The sequence below is a fragment of the Leopardus geoffroyi genome, chromosome B4 (genome assembly GCF_018350155.1).
Source record: "Leopardus geoffroyi isolate Oge1 chromosome B4, O.geoffroyi_Oge1_pat1.0, whole genome shotgun sequence".
Taxonomy (NCBI): domain Eukaryota; kingdom Metazoa; phylum Chordata; class Mammalia; order Carnivora; family Felidae; genus Leopardus; species Leopardus geoffroyi.
The window spans coordinates 82,233,144-82,252,048 of record NC_059341.1 but is presented as its reverse complement, the minus strand read 5'-3'; the positions used below and the strand labels follow the sequence as shown (position 1 = coordinate 82,252,048).

At 35.7% G+C, this 18,905-nt stretch overlaps 2 protein-coding genes across 4 annotated transcripts in view; both read right to left on the bottom strand.

Moving 5' to 3' along the window:
* LOC123590229 (olfactory receptor 6C1-like) overlaps nt 1–18,905 on the bottom strand; it is a 144,939-nt gene that overhangs the window by 38,946 nt on the left and 87,088 nt on the right. The gene's annotated exons all lie outside the window — the stretch shown is intronic.
* LOC123591840 (olfactory receptor 6C3-like) lies at nt 5,261–7,093 on the bottom strand. Its single transcript, XM_045466488.1, has 2 exons — nt 6,035–7,093; nt 5,261–5,422 (listed from the first exon to the last, which is right to left on the bottom strand). Exons 1-2 carry the CDS (start codon nt 6,515–6,517, stop codon nt 5,261–5,263), a joined length of 645 nt encoding a protein of 214 aa, XP_045322444.1. The 5' UTR covers nt 6,518–7,093.

The window sequence follows — 18,905 nt, the reverse complement described above, 5'->3', positions numbered from 1 at the left end:
ACACCAACAGGTGAGATTCTCCATTGTATGCCCAATTCCTACCTGCATTATGTAGGTTGTGTCTTTCTTTTACAAGGTGTAGTTGCCTACTTTATCTACTTTTCAGAGTGTATTTACCTACTGGACCTAAATTCCCCGTACCGAGTAAATTTATAACAAAGGACATGTAAAGGAGCCCAATATTTTTGGATATATAATTTTTGAAAACATCATAAAATATTATTTTAAAATTACTTTCCTTAAGGGCGCCTGGGTTGCTCTGTTGGTGGAGTGTCCAACTCTTGGTTTTGGCTCAGGTCATGAGATTATGGTTTGGGGTCAAGCCCCATGCTGCCAGCCCAGAGCCTGCTTGGGATTGTCTCTCTCTTCCTCTCTCTGCCCCTCCTCAACTTACTCTCTCTCTCTCTCTCTCTCTCTCTCAAAATAAATAAATAATCTTTAAATACATAAAATTACTTTCATTAAACTTCTTTAACGTTCATTCTTTTAATTAAGATCATTTCTGCTCAATAACATCACTTGTCTTTGATCAGAGTTTCCTTTTCATTGAAAGTGCTAGTTTTTCCTAACACCTGGAAGTCCCAAAAGGCATTCTTATCCAATAGAAAATATCATTCTGAAAATTGAAATTTCTGTACTATTTTACTGGCATTGGAGATCCAGGAATAAAAATAGTGTATATTACTCTTCCATAGGTCATAATGTGTCAGTGCACTGTATTTTTACCACAATTTCAAGGTTTTTTTTTTTTTTTTTGCTTTTTCTTTTTTCCTCTTACATTCCTATCAATTTTAAAACATTTTTGAAAAATAATACCATGACAGACTTACACATTCTGGCTACTGATTAAACCCTTTGTAGGAATGCACAAAGAGCTGTGAAGGAAGGTATTAATAGATAATGAAGACTTCATGTGAACACCTGAAAGTGAATACTGACAGGCCAATTTTGTAGGACCAGAGAACACACTTGAACTGCAAAAGAGGGGCATTTGGGTGGCTCAGTCATCTGATCGTCCCACTTAGGCTCAGATCATGATCTCACGGTTGGTGGTTTTGAGCCCTGCTTTGGGCTCTATGCAGACAGCTTAGAGCCTGGAGCCTGCTTTGTATTCTGTGTCCCTCTCTCTCTGCCCCTTCCCTGCTCGCACTCTGTCTCTCTCTCTCTCAAAAATAAACATAAAAAATTTTTTTTTAAAAAGAACTGTAAGAAGAGATGATCCACTATCACAGACTTGGGGGAGATATGCTATACTATTTATGTAAAGATGTTAATGAAAATTCAATGAATTGTATTCATTTACCAACATCAACTAAGCCTGATACATGTTATGCCTTCATTCATTCAGCAGCCTTTTGGGAGAAATAAACTTCAGTGTTTAACAAGGTGCATATGATTCCTCAAGCCTGAGGCCATCCCAAGGATGTATTCATGCAGTGGATAAAGGATATCTCTAAGCATTTAACTCCTCTTTATTGTTTCTGAAGGCAGATCCATATTTCCCCCTGGAAGAACACGGTTCAGGTTAACCTCTATATTATCTTCCACCTGTTTAGTCAAAATCAAGAATCCCTTCAAGAACCCCTGAGACAGGCTCTTTGACATATTCAAAATGAAAGTTAACAATAATACTTCATTTTTGTTGAATAAGATGGCCACAAAGTACCTTCAAGGTTTCATTCTGAAAGCACCCCTGCATAAGCCCTTTCAAAGTTGTTAACCACCAATTTAGTATTAACAATGACCTGTTAGTATTGTGACTAACTTGAATTTAAATAAATAAATTAAAAAAAAAAAAGACAATGGGCCTTTAGATAAACTAGATACTGATGACTTCTTTGATGCCCAAGATGAGAAAGGGAATTTGTTTTAAAGGATACGTTATGGACAAAAAGGATATTTTTTTGAGAAACTAGGAGTCTTAGACTGATTCCATTTTATTTGTGGTGAATTTTGTTGTTGTTGTTGTTGTTAATGTCTCAGTTGCCCTGGATGGACATATCCCTTAGTAATGCAATAACTTTGAGAATCTAATTGTTTCAACTTTTTCTGTTTACTAAGTTAAACTTCGCTAGAGGTCATTAGCAAAACTTCACAAATCATAGCTTCCAAGCAATGTGCTTTATGATCAAATCACTCTTTTTTTTTTTTTTTTTTTTTTACCTCATGAGTAAAGAGTTGTTCAGAGATTAGGCTCATACATTAGAGGAAAAGAAAATTGTTTAATTCAGTGTCATGGGTAACATCTAGTTCTGCTTCATAAGTACTCTAAATTTACTTGCAATGTTCAGTCTTGGGCTTTGGGCCATGACACAGGTGTTCTCTAAGAACTTCTTTGGGACTGAATAAAGCAAAGTCTCCCGCGGAGAACCTAGTGAGCCACTGGAAGGATTGTACCTGTAGGAGTTGGTGGCAAATACCAGTTTCTAACCTCAAGCTTTCAGTTCTTTATTTAGACATCAATAAGCAAAGAAAAGAGGGAAAGTGCATAAACTGATAATAATTATGGTATCAAAACACTATTAATTGCTTATTCATGACACTCTAGGGTAAATTACTGTCACAGAGTGTATGTGGGCTCTGCAGTTAGAGAAACGTGAGTTAAAAATACGAATGGGGGGCGCCTGGGTGGCGCAGTCGGTTAAGCGTCCGACTTCAGCCAGGTCACGATCTCGTGGTCCGTGAGTTCGAGCCCCGCGTCAGGCTCTGGGCTGATGGCTCAGAGCCTGGAGCCTGTTTCCGATTCTGTGTCTCCCTCTCTCTCTGCCCCTCCCCCATTCATGCTCTGTCTCTCTCTGTCCCCCAAAAAATAAATAAACGTTGAAAAAAAAAATACGAATGGGCTGCTTAATGGATGTGTGAGTTTGGACTTTACTCAGTTTCCCTAAGCATCGGTTCTGTTTCTCATGGAGTTGAAATTTGAAGGGTGTTTTGGGAACTAACTGAAATAATATAAATGCAAGTGCTCTATAAGCTATGTGGCACTTACTATGCTTTAAGAAGAGCTGGTGTATTTATTTTCTTTTAGTTGAGATTGATTTCCAAGTCTGGGAACATTATTAATACTATCTGTGATTGAGCAAAGTCATTATTGATTCCAATGAAATTCTAAGGACTTTTATATTCTATCTCATTTAGCCTTTAGGACACATCTTTGGAACTTTTATCTTTATTCCCAAACGAAGCACCAGGGTCAGTGTGGTTTTGTACATTAGATATATTTATACAGCTGACAAGTGATAAATATAATCACAGATTCTCTAAATTAAAGTCTGTTCTCTTAAAGAAAGTATGATATAACTTGTATTCAATTAGAAACACAAGCACAGAGATGGTAATTTTCTGCTTTTTATTTAATAGAGAATGAATAAATTGATATAATAAAGCAAAATATACTAACATATCTTTACATTTTAAAAAATATATCCAGTTACAAAATAAAACTCCAATATACCCTATTTGATCTAATTAAAAGTTGAACTGATAATTGATGAATCAATGATACGGTTTGGGAGACTTCCATTGCCTTCTATATGTCTGACTTACCTCTCATTTTCATACAGGCTCACTAGCAATTGCTATTGTTGTAATCCAAGGAAACCAGTGTTCCTGGACATACGTCCTCTCCGTGAACCCCTTTGCTTTCTATGTTAATATTTTGGTTAAATTTTCATTTTATCTAGAGGGAATGTATTTCTTTGAATGAGAAAGGAATGCATGTATAAAAGGGGAAAAAATCAGAAGATGTTTTAAAACCATCCACTATGGCTGCTACACAGATTCTGTATAGTATAAGCTACTTACTGTTTTATATATTGTCTTCACTGCTGCCTCAAGGGGGATAATTCAGTGAATCCAAATTGCCAGAACAGAACTATACACAAAACACTAAGGAATATAAAACATAATACACCATACACATTAGTATTAAAATTAGAAAAGGAAGCTGTGGGACTGTGTCTGCTGAGACAGGAAAAAAAAAAAAAAAAAAAAAAAAAGCAAGCAAACAACCACACTAAGGGGAAAGTTCATGTCCCCTGACAGTATTTTTCAGAGATTAACAACCTAGCTCATAACACAGAGCTGTACTGAATGCATCTCTAACCTGTGCCATGTTTAAAAAACTGATAATCTACTACCTAGTACTAAATCTTTTCTTTACTCCATATTTTAATCTGCATTTCAATAACTTAATCTGCCTTTCAGTAAGAATTTTTGGTATTATAATATGGCTAATACTTTATAATTTTTTTTCCTTCTCCCTCTGTTTCTCACCAGTAATGGCAGTTGAAGAGTTTCTGGTTTTGAACGATTACAGTTCCAATTTATGTGCCAAGTATAGTATTAGGAATTACTACTTTCCTACTAGACTATAATAATATAATCATGCCCAAGTAGTATAATGTGAGTGTAAAACACCAATAAAATTGGTGAAAGCTATAGATATTTGCAAGTTCCCACAGATTCTTAAATGTGTGTGAAATAAACACAAGTTTTTGCCTTTGTTTTGTTTTTCAAGTCAGGTTATCACACTGGCTGTTATGCCTCAAGACCTAAGGCAATTACTCAACCCTTCTGAACATCAGTTTGCCCACTTGTAAGAAAGATATAATTGGTCTATGTTGCCATATAGCTGTGCAGATTAAATACCTAGGACATACCTAGTTGAGCATATGGCACAGAATAACTGCTCTCTAAAGAAGAGATAGTATTAGTCATGAAATTCCTATCAAACTTTCATGTGGCATAAATATAATAGTGACTGCCTAAATATTTGTCTTTACATATTATAAAATATAATAGAAATAAACAAGGGGGAGTATATAAAAAAATAACACATGCCCTGAGCAACTTTTAAATAATTTATATGTTTATATGATATATGACTTTTAAATAATTTATAAGCAGTAAAATAGACATTCAACTCTATTAGCTGAGTGAGAAGAACTAGACAGATACGATAGATATTGTGCAAAAAATATAATTGTTAGAGAATTTGTTTCATATTATTTATAGCTTTAAAAAGGAAATGTAAAAAAAAAGGAAAATGTGATATTAGTAACAGAAAATAAAATTTAAGGATAAATCAATTAAAAGAGTGTTTCCTCAAGCCTTTTTAAAACCTTTTTATTATTTGGAAATAATAAACAATCAGGAAAATAATTTATACTTTATAGCTACTGGCTATATTCAGAATTGTAAATCAGTGAGGAAATTGAACCTACAGACAGTTTGAAAGATAGACACAACATAGCTACTTTCAGTGTACAAGAAAGCTTAAGCAAATGAGCACAGTCTTGCTGCCGGAAGCTGAGCTATCCAACCAGCCTGATGGCAGGGCCCAGGCGGTGGACGGATCAGGACTGCAGGGCTGCCCATCAACAGTGAAACTTCTTGTACTCCCACTTTTATGTAATTTGGCCTTAATAAAAGTACCTGGGGAATTGTCTGTTGGGGAATTGCCCTCGACAGGCCCCCTGGGAAAAGAACCATTGGGGAAAGAAAATAAGGTTCCTTAAGCTGGAGTTGGACTCTGGCACCTTGCAAATATCTATGAGCTGGATATGGGAGCATATTGTAGAAGTCAAAATTTTGTCTTTCCTTTAGTGGATCTTCCCAATAACATCCTTTCTTGTTAATACATACTTTCATTTGTTTCTAGAAAACACTACTTTATGAAGCAAGTTTTGGAAAGCTTGTTTTACTTGCTGGTTCCTCAGGGTATAAATAAAAGGGTTCAACATAGGGGCAATTGAGGTGTTGAGAATAGCTACCCCTTTGGTCAGTGATGCTCTTTCTTTTTTTTTTTTTTTTTTTTTTTTTCAACGTTTATTTATTTTTGGGACAGAGAGAGACAGAGCATGAACGGGGGAGGGGCAGAGAGAGAGGGAGACACAGAATTGGAAACAGGCTCCAGGCTCTGAGCCATCAGCCCAGCGCCTGACGCGGGGCTCGAACTCACGGACCGCGAGATCGTGACCTGGCTGAAGTCGGACGCTTAACCGACTGTGCCACCCAGGCGCCCCAGTGATGCTCTTTCTTTTGCTGAAGGCTTGACATACATGAATATACAGCTCCCATAAGAGATGGAAATGACAATCAAGTGAGAGGAACATGTGGAGAAAGCCTTTTTCCTCTGAGTAGCAGACGGGATTCTCAGAATGGTGCTAAGAATGCACACGTAGGAAAGAATCACGAATGCCAACGTGAAGAGCAGAGTAACAAAAGCAAAGTAAAAGCCAATCATCTCTAAAAGCCATGTATCTGAGCACGAGAGTTGTAAAATGGGGAAATAGTCACAGGAGAAATGATCGATTACATTGGCAGCACAGAAATCTAGCTGGAGGATGAGCATGAGTGGTGGGAAAATGGTAAGGAATCCCCCCAGCCATGACCCAAAGACCAGCAGGGTGCAGATTTTCTTGTTCATGATGGTGGTGTAGTGAAGAGGCCTGCAGATGGCAACGTAGCGATCAAAAGACATGGCAGTGAGAAGAAAAAACTCAGACACACCCATGAAGATGAAGAAAAATAGCTGAGCTAAACAATCGTTATAGGAAATGGTTCTAACTTTAGTAATGATTGTCCCCCAAAATCTGGGGATAGACACACCGGTGAATGTAATTTCTAAGGAGAAATTCCACAGGAAGAAAATACATAGGACAGTCTGTCAAGGTGAGGATGATGATGGTTGGTTTCCAGTGACGTGTAATATATAAGCCTTAAGCAGAATGATAAAGATTATAGCCTAAAGCTTTGGGTCATCTGAGATGCCCAAGAGAACAAATTCTAATCATTGTATGGTTTCGCATACTGATTTTTATCATCTTTAAGCAAAGTCTGTGAAAAACAAAACAGAGTTTGTGAATGGTAAAGGAATTGAAGATCAAATGTTTGCACTATTAGTTCCAATGAAATGAAGCCAATGGAACTTTTTTCCTGTTGGCCTTTTTGCAATATCCACTCAATCCCATTAAGTAGAAATATTTTGCACATCCTCTGTTGAAAAGGAAAAATGTATTCTTAGGTCTATATTAAAAGTCCACTCACGAGTGACTTTATATAGCATCTGTACTTGTAACCAAATTTTCTATATGTGCAATACATCTCTTATTTATATATTTCTACAACAATATTTAGTAATTATGTCTGTAATTTAGATATTGAGATATTGTTTTCAGGTTTCCAGGATTGCATGCTTTTAGGACTGAAATATCTAATTTTGAGTTTTAATTTTTATGCCATGTATAAACTTTAGTTTGTTGTAAAGCTTTGTTGGAAACTGATGACCCAAACACAATTCCTGAGCTTAATTAATAATAACTGTCATTATTTTTATTCTTAATATACATTCTCTTTCATATGCCCATTAGATAAATGTATTTCTAATCATAAAAATATAGGACTAGAATTGTCTTAGCTGTAATAAAAGTTCTTAATTTATGGGAAAAAAAAACTTGAAGCCAGTGATATCCATATTTACATAGATAGAGCTATCTCAGTAATATAGTCCCATTATATAATTTTTATGTTCCTCATTTAAATTAACAATTAACTTTGTTTTGTAACTATATTCACTTTGTCTTTTCACTCTTAAACTTGTTTGAGTACAAGAAGGGACTCATAAAGGAGTTTTTTTTTTTTTTTTAATCACAAAATATCTCATTGCCTTCTTTCTAGAAGACTAAGTAAAAAATTCTCTGTAAGATTTACTTTATAGAAACCACAAATTGCTAAAATGTAGTCTATATGACTTCTGTGTATGTTGTTCTCTCTTTATCTTAGCAACCAGCTTTTATTTGTGCTATTTATTGTACTTTGTTAAAAAATGAAAATCACTGGCAATGTAATATGAATCAAGTTAGTATCAGTAATTAATTCTCACATGTCACATTTTATACACTAGAATGAAATTCACTTATTACGCATTGTCACATTTCAAAGAGCTCCTTTTTATGTCTGTACTTCTTTTTACAGCATTAACTGGAGAAGTCAGTAGGTGGTAAGTGTCAAAGATTGTATTGTGCCTTATTTTCCTTGCTTTATGTTTTTTCCTTGACAACCAGCATTGTCTTCCTTTAGAAAAAGACACATTTTTGGGGCACCTGGGTGGCTCAGGTTGAGCTTCCAACTTCAGCTCAGGTCATGATCTCATAGTTCATGGGTTCGAGCCCCACACTGGGCCCTGTGCTGACAGCTCAGAGGCTGGAGCCTGCTTCAGATTCTGTGTCTCCCTCTCTCTGTCTCTGCCCTTCCCCACTCACATTGTCTCTCTGTTTCTCAAAAATAAATAAACATTAAAAATTTTTTTAAAAAGACACATTTTTGACACATTTCAGCAAAATTGGCATATCAAAAGACAGAGACTGTTAATAGTTTTTGAACAAACTGAAATATTAAAATATAAAATTAAAAATAGTAAATATGTCAAAGTAGTAATTTGGAGATCCCTGAAATGTATTCCAAAAAATAACCTTATTAATGGGAGAAAGATAAAAATACATTTATTCACAAATACAAAACATACTTTATTTCTGCTATGTCTAATGATCCCAGACAAAAATATAATCCCAGATTTTCTTAATTTGCTTAAAATATTGGAGGCAATGCATTCATAATCTACTTAAGGAGACTTTTTGTCCTTCATTTACCCTTGCTCTGTCTATTGCATTTTCACACAGAGAAAATGCAGGCTTGATTGCTATATAGCCTCTGCTAAAAGGAAAGGAATTTTTCTTTACCTCTTTTATCTTTCCATATAAGCATAAACATTGTTGTGACCTAAATTTCAAGAAATTACTATTGTAACCCTGAGAGTGCTTTAAGTAAATTTCCAGGGAATACTGCTTCCTGACTGTAAGGTAAAACATTTCAAAGCTCACTGGATATGATAAAGATTAATACTATCCAAAGATAAAACAAATTTACCTTCTCTAGTCACTCTATAAATGTATGAGAGACCAGAATAAAGAAAATCAGAATGCAGGCAAGATGGTCTTACACAGTATAGTGATGTCATAACATCCATCTTTCCAGAAAGCTAAGCAATACAGTGAGACTAAAAGCAAAAATGTACCTACCAGTGTGTACAATCAACCTGGTTTCCCCTTGGCTGTATTCAATTTTTCTAGTATGCACATGGCATTCAATCTATACTCAGGAGATAAGTTATTCTCAGTCGCTTTGGGTTCATTAAATATAGAGCTGAACTCCACCACAGTAAACCCTTCATTGAGGGTGGCACTCAGGTTTTATTCATTTATACATCTCTACCAGAACAAAGAAGAATGAATTAGTCAAGAAAGAATTGTAATATTAAAATTTTTTTAATGTTTCTTTATTTTTGAGAGAGAGAGAGAGAGAGTGTGAGTGGGAGAGGGTCAGAGAGAGAGTGAGACACAGAATCCGAATCAGGCTGCAGGTTCTGAACTGTCAGCACAGTGCCCGATGTGGAGCTCAAACTCATAAGGATGAGATCAGATCTGAGCTGAAGTCAGATGCTTAACCGACTGAGCCGCCTAGGCGCCCCCATAATATTTTTAAAAATCAGAAAGGTATTTTAAACTCATTTTTTCATTTTTTAATTTTAAGAGTTATATAGACTTAATGCCTTGAGAAATAATGTCAGAGAATCAATTATCAAATCAATGGTATATGATGTCAGATGGCATGGCCCTTATGTTTTCTAACTCATCCTCCATTTGCCCTCACATCTTCAAATCAACCAGTATTAAATATTTATAGTATATCCTTTCAGAGATTTTTTTCTGTATATTCACTCACAAACACAGTCATATTCACACACCCAGAGGCAATTTTTAAAATATAGTAATGCAGTTTTACTACAGAAAATATTTTTGCAATTTTTCTTTTTTTCTTTTTCAGTTAACAATATACAATGGGTATCATTCCTTATAAATGTTCTACATGGGACTCATCCTTTTATAACGAGTTCATGGAATACCAAAGTAGACTTCTAATAATTTAATAATTATATTGTTTGTTAAGATTCAGGGGATTAACTTGCCATCGATTTTACATCATTTGCTACAATGCTAAGTCCATTTTTATGCTCATTTGCATATACACAAGTGCTACCTGAAAATATATATGAGTACCAAATCTTGATAGATACTTCAAAATTTCACTCCTACAGACAAGAATGTGTCCTTTTCATTGCATCCTATCCATCACAGGTATTAAAAATCATTTATACATTTTATAAAAGAGAGATAAAAATGGAGCCATAATTCACATAATGGTACAGTATCATATAGATCAGATCACAGTTCCTAGATTTTGAGGTTAAAGTGACCCAATATCTTAGTAAAATTGCAAAATTAACTTAACTTACAAAATGTATTAATCCTTTATATCAATTTCTTTATTCATAAAATGGAAGGACTAGTAGTCTTAACTCATAGGATATTGTAAAAATTAAGTGAAATAATGAATGGAAGTCATTCACCCTCACATATGTTATTTTCCCTACTGGAACTGGTTTCTTTGGCATCTAAATTCACTTCTAATCATTCATAAATGTTAATTTATCTGTTTATTTGCTTATATTTGAGTATAGTTGACACAAAACTATTAGTTATGTTAGTACATTAGTTACATTATTACATTAGCTTCAGGTGGAAAAGTAGTGATTCTACAAGTTTATACATTATGCTACTTTTACCACTAGTGTAGCTATACAATGCTGTTACCATACAATGCTATTACAATAACATTGGCTGTATTCCTCATGCAGCATGTTTTTTTCCTATGACTCATTCATTCCATAATGGAAGCCTGTACCTCTCACTCCTATTTAGCCATTTTGTACCCCTGCTCCCCTCTGGCAACCATCATTTTGTTCTATTTATGGTCTTTTTGTCTGTTTTTTTGTCTGTTTGTTAATTCTTTTGTTTTGTTAATGCTAGTTTAATTTTACCCTTTATAGTAGTCTTCTTGATTCTTTGATTTTCTCAAACTTTGGTAATTCCCTGTGCTACCACTTTGTAGTGGTAATTATATTTTGATTGTTAACAAGGTGTCATCCTTCCTAGAATAAGTTTCACAGTGTGCTACACATGTGGTTATTTAAAGTATGAATCCAACAAAGTAGGTTTAGAGGGAACATACCTCAGCATAATAAAACCCATATATGAAAAACCCACAGCTAATATCATCCTCAATGGAGAAAAATGGAGAGCTTTTCCTTTATCGTCAGGAACAAGACCAGGATGTCCATTTTCACCACTGGTATTTAACATAGTACTGGAAGTCCCCGAAATCTGCAAGGAGGAAATAAAACTTTCACTATTTGGAGGTGACATGATACTATATATATAAGAAACCCAGAGTCACCTGTGTGGCTCTCAGTTGGTTAAACATCTGACTCTTGATTTTGGCTCAGGTCATGCATGATCTCATGGTTTGTGAGATCCAGCCCCACATTGGGATCTGTGCAGACAGCGCCCAGCCTGCTTGGGATTCCTTCTCTCCCTTTCTCTCTGCTCCTCCCCAGCTTGTTCTCTCCCTCCCTCACTCCCCCCCCCCCTTTCTCTCTCTCAAAATGAAAAAATAAATTTAAAAAACAAAACCAGAAAAATGAATTCAGTAAACTCACAAGATACAAAATCAATCTACAGAAATCTGTTGCATTTCTATACACCAATGATGAAGCAGCAGAAAGAAAAATTAAAACAACAATCCCATTTACAATTAAACCAGAAACAATAAGATACATAGGAATAACCTAACCAAAATGGTGAAAGAACTATACTGAAAACTATAAAACTATAAAACTATACTGATGAAAGAAATCGAAGATGACACAAGCAAATGGAAAAACATTCCATGTTCCTGGATTGTAAGAACAAATATTGTTAAAATGTCTATACCACACAAATGCAATCCCTATCAAAATACCAACAGCAATTTTCACAGAGTTAGAACAATCATAAAAATTTGTATGGAAACAAAAAAGACCCCAAATAGACACAGCAACCTTGAAAAAGTAAAGCAAAGCAGGAGACATCACAATTCCAGACTTCAAATTACATTACAAAGCTGTAGTGATCAAAACAGTATGGGATTAGCACAAAAAGAGACACATAGATCCATAGAACAGAATGGAAAACCTAGAAATGAACCCACAACTATATGGTCAATTAACCTTCAGCAAAACAGGAAATAATATTCAATGGGAAAAAGACAGTTTCTTTAAAAAATGGTGTTGCACAGCAACATGCAAAATAATGAAACTGGACTAGTTTCTTACACCATACACAAAAATAAATTCAAAATTGATTAACTGTGAGAGCTGAAACCATAAAAATCCTAGAAGAGAGCCCAGGTAGTAACCTTTCACATCAGCTGTAGCAATTATTTTCTAGATATGTCTCCTGAGGCAAGAGAAACAAAGGCAAAAATAAACTATTGAGACTACACCAAAATAAAAAGTTTCTACACAGCAAAGGAAGCAGTCAACAAAACTAAAAGGCGACCTATGGAATGGGAGAAGATATTTGCAAATGATACATCTGCTAAAAGGGTTAGTATCCAAAAATTTTATTTTATTTATTTATTTTAATTTTTTTTTCAACGTTTATTTATTTTTGGGACAGAGAGAGACAGAGCATGAACGGGGGAGGGGCAGAGAGAGAGGGAGACACAGAATCGGAAACAGGCTCCAGGCTCTGAGCCATCAGCCCAGAGCCCGACGCGGGGCTCGAACTCACGGACCGCGAGATCATGACCTGGCTGAAGTCGGACGCTTAACCGACTGTGCCACCCAGGCGCCCCCCAAAAATTTTAAAGAAATTATAAAACTCAACATTCCAAAAACTAATAATCCAGTTAAAAAATGGGCAGAAGACATGAATACACATTTTTTACAAAGAAGACATCCAGATATGAAATAGACACATGAAAAGATGCTTAGCATCACTGATCCTCAAGAAAATACAAATCAAAACTACAATAAGGTATCACCTCACACCTGTCAGAATGGTTAAAATCAACAATATAAGAAATAACAAGTTTCATAAGGATGTGGAGAAAGGGGACCCCTTTTGCACTGTTGGTGGCAATGCAAAATAGTACAGTCACCGTGGAAAACAATATGGAATTTCCTCAAAAAGTTAAAAATAGAACTACCTTATGATCCTGCAATTGCATTACTAAATATTTACCTGAAAGATACAAAAATTCAAAGGGATACATGCACCCCAATATATGTATACATATATATGCATATATAATGGAATATTACTTAGCCATATATGATGGAATATTACTTAGCCATGAAAAATAATGAAATCTTGCTATTTGCAATGATGTGGATGGAGGTAAGAAAGTATTAAGCTAAGCAAAATAAGTAAGTCAGAGAAAGACAAATACTGTATGATTTCACTCACGTGGAATTTCAGAAACAAAACAAATGAGTAAAGGGAAAAAAAAAAAAGGGAGGCAAACTAAGAAATAGACTCTTAACTGTAGAGAACAAACTGTTACCAGATGGGAGGTGGTGGAGAATGGGTGAAATAGTTGATGGGGATTAAGGAGGGCATTTGTGATAGCACTGGGTGTTGTATGGAAGTGTTGGGTCACTGAGTTGTATACCTGAAACTAATATTACACTATATGTTAACTAACTAGAATTTAAATAAAGATTTAAAAATAAATAAACAATCAAAAAAGTTAATTGATTTATTAAGGAATAAATGAACGAACAGTTCTCCTTTCAAGATCTGGGATATACTGAGTAAAAAGAATTTATTTTAGAATACCTTGTTGCAGAGGTCTTACTCTCCCTGGGATATTCTAGAGCTTAATATTTAGACTTGTGCTAGCCTCATGGGAAATTACACTACTTTAGTGGTGATATAATTCATTACCCTGCTTTTATCACTCTTTTTTCTCATTTTTTTCCTCCATTACATTAGAAATATAATTTTCAACCAGGTTGCAAAAGATATTGGAATTTATATGAGTGGGTTACATGGATTAAATATTCATAGCCTCAGGATCTTGACATAATGTCCTATAAATTAAACAAAAAGATGCAGAATGAGTTTCATCTCTTCTTCTTTTTTTTAATATATGAAATTTATTATCAAATTAGTTTCCACACAACACCCAGTGCTCATCCCAAAAGATGCCCTCCTCAATACCCATCACCCACCCTCCCCTCACACCCCCCCCCCCATCAACCCTCAGTTTGTTCTCAGTTTTTAAGAGTCTCTTATGCTTTGGCTCTCTCCCACTCTAACCTCTTTTTTCTTTTCCTTCCCCTCCCCCATGGGTTTCTGTTAAGTTTCTCAGGATCCACATAAGAGTGAAAACATATGGTATCTGTCTTTCCCTGTATGGCTTATTTCACTTGGCATAACACTCTCCAGTTCCATCCACGTTGCTACAAAGGACCATATTTCATTCTTTCTCATTGCCACGTAGTACTCCATTGTGTATATAAGCCACAATTTCTTTATCCATTCATCAGTTGATGGACATTTCGGCTCTTTCCATAATTTGGCTATTGTTGAGAGTGCTGCTATAAACATTGGGGTACAAGTGCCCCTATGCATCAGTACTCCTGTATCCCTTGGGTAAATTCCCAGCAGTGCTATTGCTGGGTCATAGGGTAGGTCTATTTTTAATTTTTTGAGGAACCTCCACACTGTTTTCCAGTGTGGCTGCACCAGTTTGCATTCCCACCAACAGTGCAAGGGGGTTCCCGTTTCTCCACATCCTCTCCAGCATCTATAGTCTCCTGATTTGTTCATTTTGGCTACTCTGACTGGCGTGAGGTGATATCTGAGTGTGTCTCTTTAACAAATAGTGCTGGGAGAACTGGACAGCAACATGCAGAAGGTTGAAACTAGACCACTTTCTCACACCATTCACAAAAATAAACTCAAAATGGATGAAGGATCTGAATGTGAGACAGGAAACCATCAAAACCTTAGAAGAGAAAGCAGGAAAAGACCTCTCTGACCTCAGCCGCAGCAGTTTCTTACTTGACACATCCCCAAAGGCAAGGGAATTAAAAGCAAAAATGAACTATTGGGACCTCATGAAGTTAAAAAGCTTCTGCACAGCAAAGGAAACAATCAACAAAACTAAAAGGCAACAACAGAATGGGAAAAGATATTTGCAAATGACATATCGGATAAATGGCTAGTATCCAAGATCTATAAAGAGCTCACCAAACTCCACACCTGAAAAACAAATAATCCAGTGAAGAAATGGTCAGAAAACATGAATAGACACTTCTCTAAAGAAGACATCCAGATGGCCAACAGGCACATGAAAAGATGCTCATTGTCACTCTTCATCAGGGAAATACAAGTCTCATCTCTTCTAATTTGCTCCCAATACTGATATCACACTATGGACAAAGCCAATGACAAAAGCAATAATTTGCAATTTCTGAGACTAGGTCCTTGGTTATTTTTAAAGTATCTGCATTGTCTGTTGCCAACTTGACCTTACAAATACTTTCTTAGTTGTTCTCTCAGTGGAGTGGAAAAACTGGGATGCTATTTCTGAGAGTTCCCTTCTCTGAATGGTTCTAATTTATATTTTGTCCATGAGAGGACTTGGTACAAAATTTGGAAGTTGGAAGGGAAGCAGAGGATATTGTTCAGTTTGTAGTCAGGCTGGTGAGTGGAGGCTAGATCCATAGTGGATTTTCAGAAAGTATTTGAGAACTGCCTACCCACTTTATTGTTAAGATTATTGGTAGATGCTCTCTCAGAAATAACTGAGAGTCACTATGATTTCCCATTAAGCTTTCTTGACCCATTTTCTATAAGGCTTCAACATGAGATACTTGATGTTAGTTTCCTCAACATTCTGTCTGGTGTTCAAACGTTTCCTTCTCTATCTCTGTCATTAGTTTTATTTATTTTATTTTTAAAGTTTATTTTTATTTATTTTTGAGAGAGAGAGAGAAGGGAAGAGAGAATATCAACAAGGCTCCATACTATGAGCATAGAGCCTGATGTGGGGCTTGATCTCATGAACAGTGAGATAATGACCTGAGCGGAGATAGAGTTGTACGCTTAACTGACTGAGCCATGCAGGCACCCCTATTTCATTATTTTTAAAAGCTACAATTCCTCCATTATCTCCTTTATTTCCAGAGTAGTTACAGAAATCCTACCTTCAAATGAACCCTGACTAATAATAGGACCCATGCTGTAAGAATTTACAAATTTGTGATTTCCTATAATTACAATATTTTGTGATTTCATATATATCTGACAGTATAACTTTAAAACAAATAAATATGCTGACTCATGAGAGGTTAGCAAAGACAGGAGGTAAGACAGTGTACTATTATTCTTCAGCATCTCTTTGTGAGTATCAACTCCTAAAGATCAACTGAGCTGCTAGCACAAAGGAGAAAAGTAGGTAGAATTTTGCATCATGCTACATTAGAAGGAGAATAGAAGATGTTAATTAGGAGTTGGGATGAGATGCCAAAAAAGCCACAAAATGGTGATGGTATTCCTCTACGTGTGTCCTTCTTATGTTCCTCTAAAGATAATTCCTGTAATTCTGTAACTCCAACTGCCATGGAGAATGGGAATTGAGTAGTAGATTCACCAAGGCATAGGGGGAATAACTCCTTCCAATTAGTTTCCCTTTGGCAGACGCTTATCAGAAGGACATTATGGGAGGATACAGGCTTTTAGGGATTGACGTTTCAGTATATGGTGTGTGCTTGATTGTTTAAGTGATCAAAGCAAATGACTCAGTCTTGTGGAAAGATTCCTCAGAGAATATGGGCACCAATGTGTGGGAATTGGGAGGGAAATCTGGCTATCACGAAAGATCACCAGAGGTCTAAATTTTCTAAATCAAATATGCTAAATTAGATTTGGCTAAATTGCATTAGCAAAAAGGAAAAAAGTAAGGATGCATGCAATAAAATGGGTCAACATCAAAAATATGACTGAACAAGAGAAACCAAACTTTAAAGTTCACAATTTGTGATTTCTTTTATAAGAAATTCCAAAAAGAAAAAAGAAAAAAAAAGAAATTCCAGAAAAAAACAAAAGTAATGTATGTGACCATAGGACATCAGTGGATACTTGAATTCAATGGCAGGCATGGAGAGTAGAGGGAATGGTTTTGAAGAGGCAAAGGGAATTATTTAGTATAATGAAGATATTCTGCATATGTTTTGTCAATATTTGCCCAAATCTATGGGATAAAAATGATTGCATATGTTTTTATGTAAGATACTCTTAATAAATTTGATTACATTGACACAACCAGAATGGATCAGGAATTTTTAATTTACAAATGGTTTAAAATATAGAAAGATCCCCAAACACAGAAATAAAAAATTATACCTTGAATTTCTTCCAAGGGTCACTATCATTTGCATAATATAGTGATTTTGACCAACGTCCAGGGTTTGATTATTTCTACACAGAACAATAACTGATAATGTTTATAAATACTGTATACTGCAATCAACTTCTTCCAAACTCTTGTTCATGTTGGCACTTTTTGGCTTCTTTCTATGAATCACAAATGTTCTTAATGGCATCAGAGTGGTAAATCCTTTCCAGAAAATTTTCAATTTGCTTTGCCCAGATCCATCAGAGGAATTAGTATCTATGGCAAATCTAGCCTTGGGAAATGTATTTCTTAGATTATAAGACTTGAAAATCAAAATTATTTCTTGGTCCATGGGCTGCAGAATAGTTGGGTTAGCAGCCATGAAAACAACGTCAATCTTATTGTACAACTCCATGAGAGCTCTTGAGTGGTCAGGCGCATTGTCAGTGAAAAGCAATGTTTCAAAAGGAATCTTTTACTGAAAAGTAAGTCTCAACAGTGAGCTTAAAATATTTAGTAAACCATGTTTTAAACAGGTGTGCTGTCATCTAGGCTTTGTTATTCAATTTACAGAGCACAGAGCGTAATTCTTTTTTGTTTGTTTATTTTTGACAGAGAGACAGACAGACAGAGACAGAGACAGAGACAGAGTGAGGGGGGGGGCAGAGAGAGCGAGAAGGAGACATAGAATCCAAAGCAGGCTCCAGGCTCTGAGCTGTCAGCATAGAGCCCAATGGGAGGCTCAAACTCACAGACTGTGAGATCATGACCTCAGCTGAAGTTGGATGCTTAACTGACTGAGCCACCCAGGCATCCCGGTTTAGCATAATTCTTAAGAGCCCAAGGATTTTCAGAATAGTCAATGAGCATTGGTTTCAATTTAGAGTTACTAGCTGCATTAGCCCTAACAAGAGAGTCAGCCTATCCTTTGGAGCTTTGAAGCAAGGCATTGGCTACTCTTCTTTGCTATAGAAGTTCTATATGGCATCTTTCCCACTATAAGTCTTTTTCATCTACATTTAAAAAATTGGTGTTTAGGCTACTTTCATTAATTATCTCAGCTAGCTCTTCTGGATAACTTGCTGCAGCTACTACATGATACTTCCTGCTTCGCTTTGTAATTTTATGTTATGGAGATGGCTTCTTTCCTTAAGTCTCATGAGCCTTTTTGGATAAATACCTAGTAGTGCAATTGGTGTGTGTATGTATGTATATGTATGTGTGTATATATATATATATATATATATATATATATATACATACATACACACACACACACACACACACACACAAAATAGATACTACTCAGTGATCAAAAAGAGTGAAATGTTGCCATTTGCAACAGTGTGATTGGAACTAGAGCATATTATGCTAAGTGAAATAAGTCAGGCAGAGAAAGACAAATATGACTTCAATCATATGTGGAATTTAAGAAACACAGTGGGTGAACATAGAGGAAGAGAAGGAAAAATAAGATTAAATCAGAGATGGAGGCAAACCATAAGAGACTCAAATACGGAGAACAAACGGGGTTACTAGAGGGGTATTGGGTAGGG

What these genes read in the sequence shown, in the direction of transcription:
- LOC123591840 (XM_045466488.1), bottom strand. Translation starts at nt 6,517, where the DNA reads ATGGGTGTGTCTGAGTTTTTTCTTCTCACTGCCATGTCTTTTGATCGC. An exon ending in AGCCTTCAGCAAAAGAAAGA is followed by an intron (nt 5,423 to 6,034) that starts GCATCACTGGGG and finishes ACTTTTATTAAG; the next exon opens with GCCAAATTACATAAAAGTGG.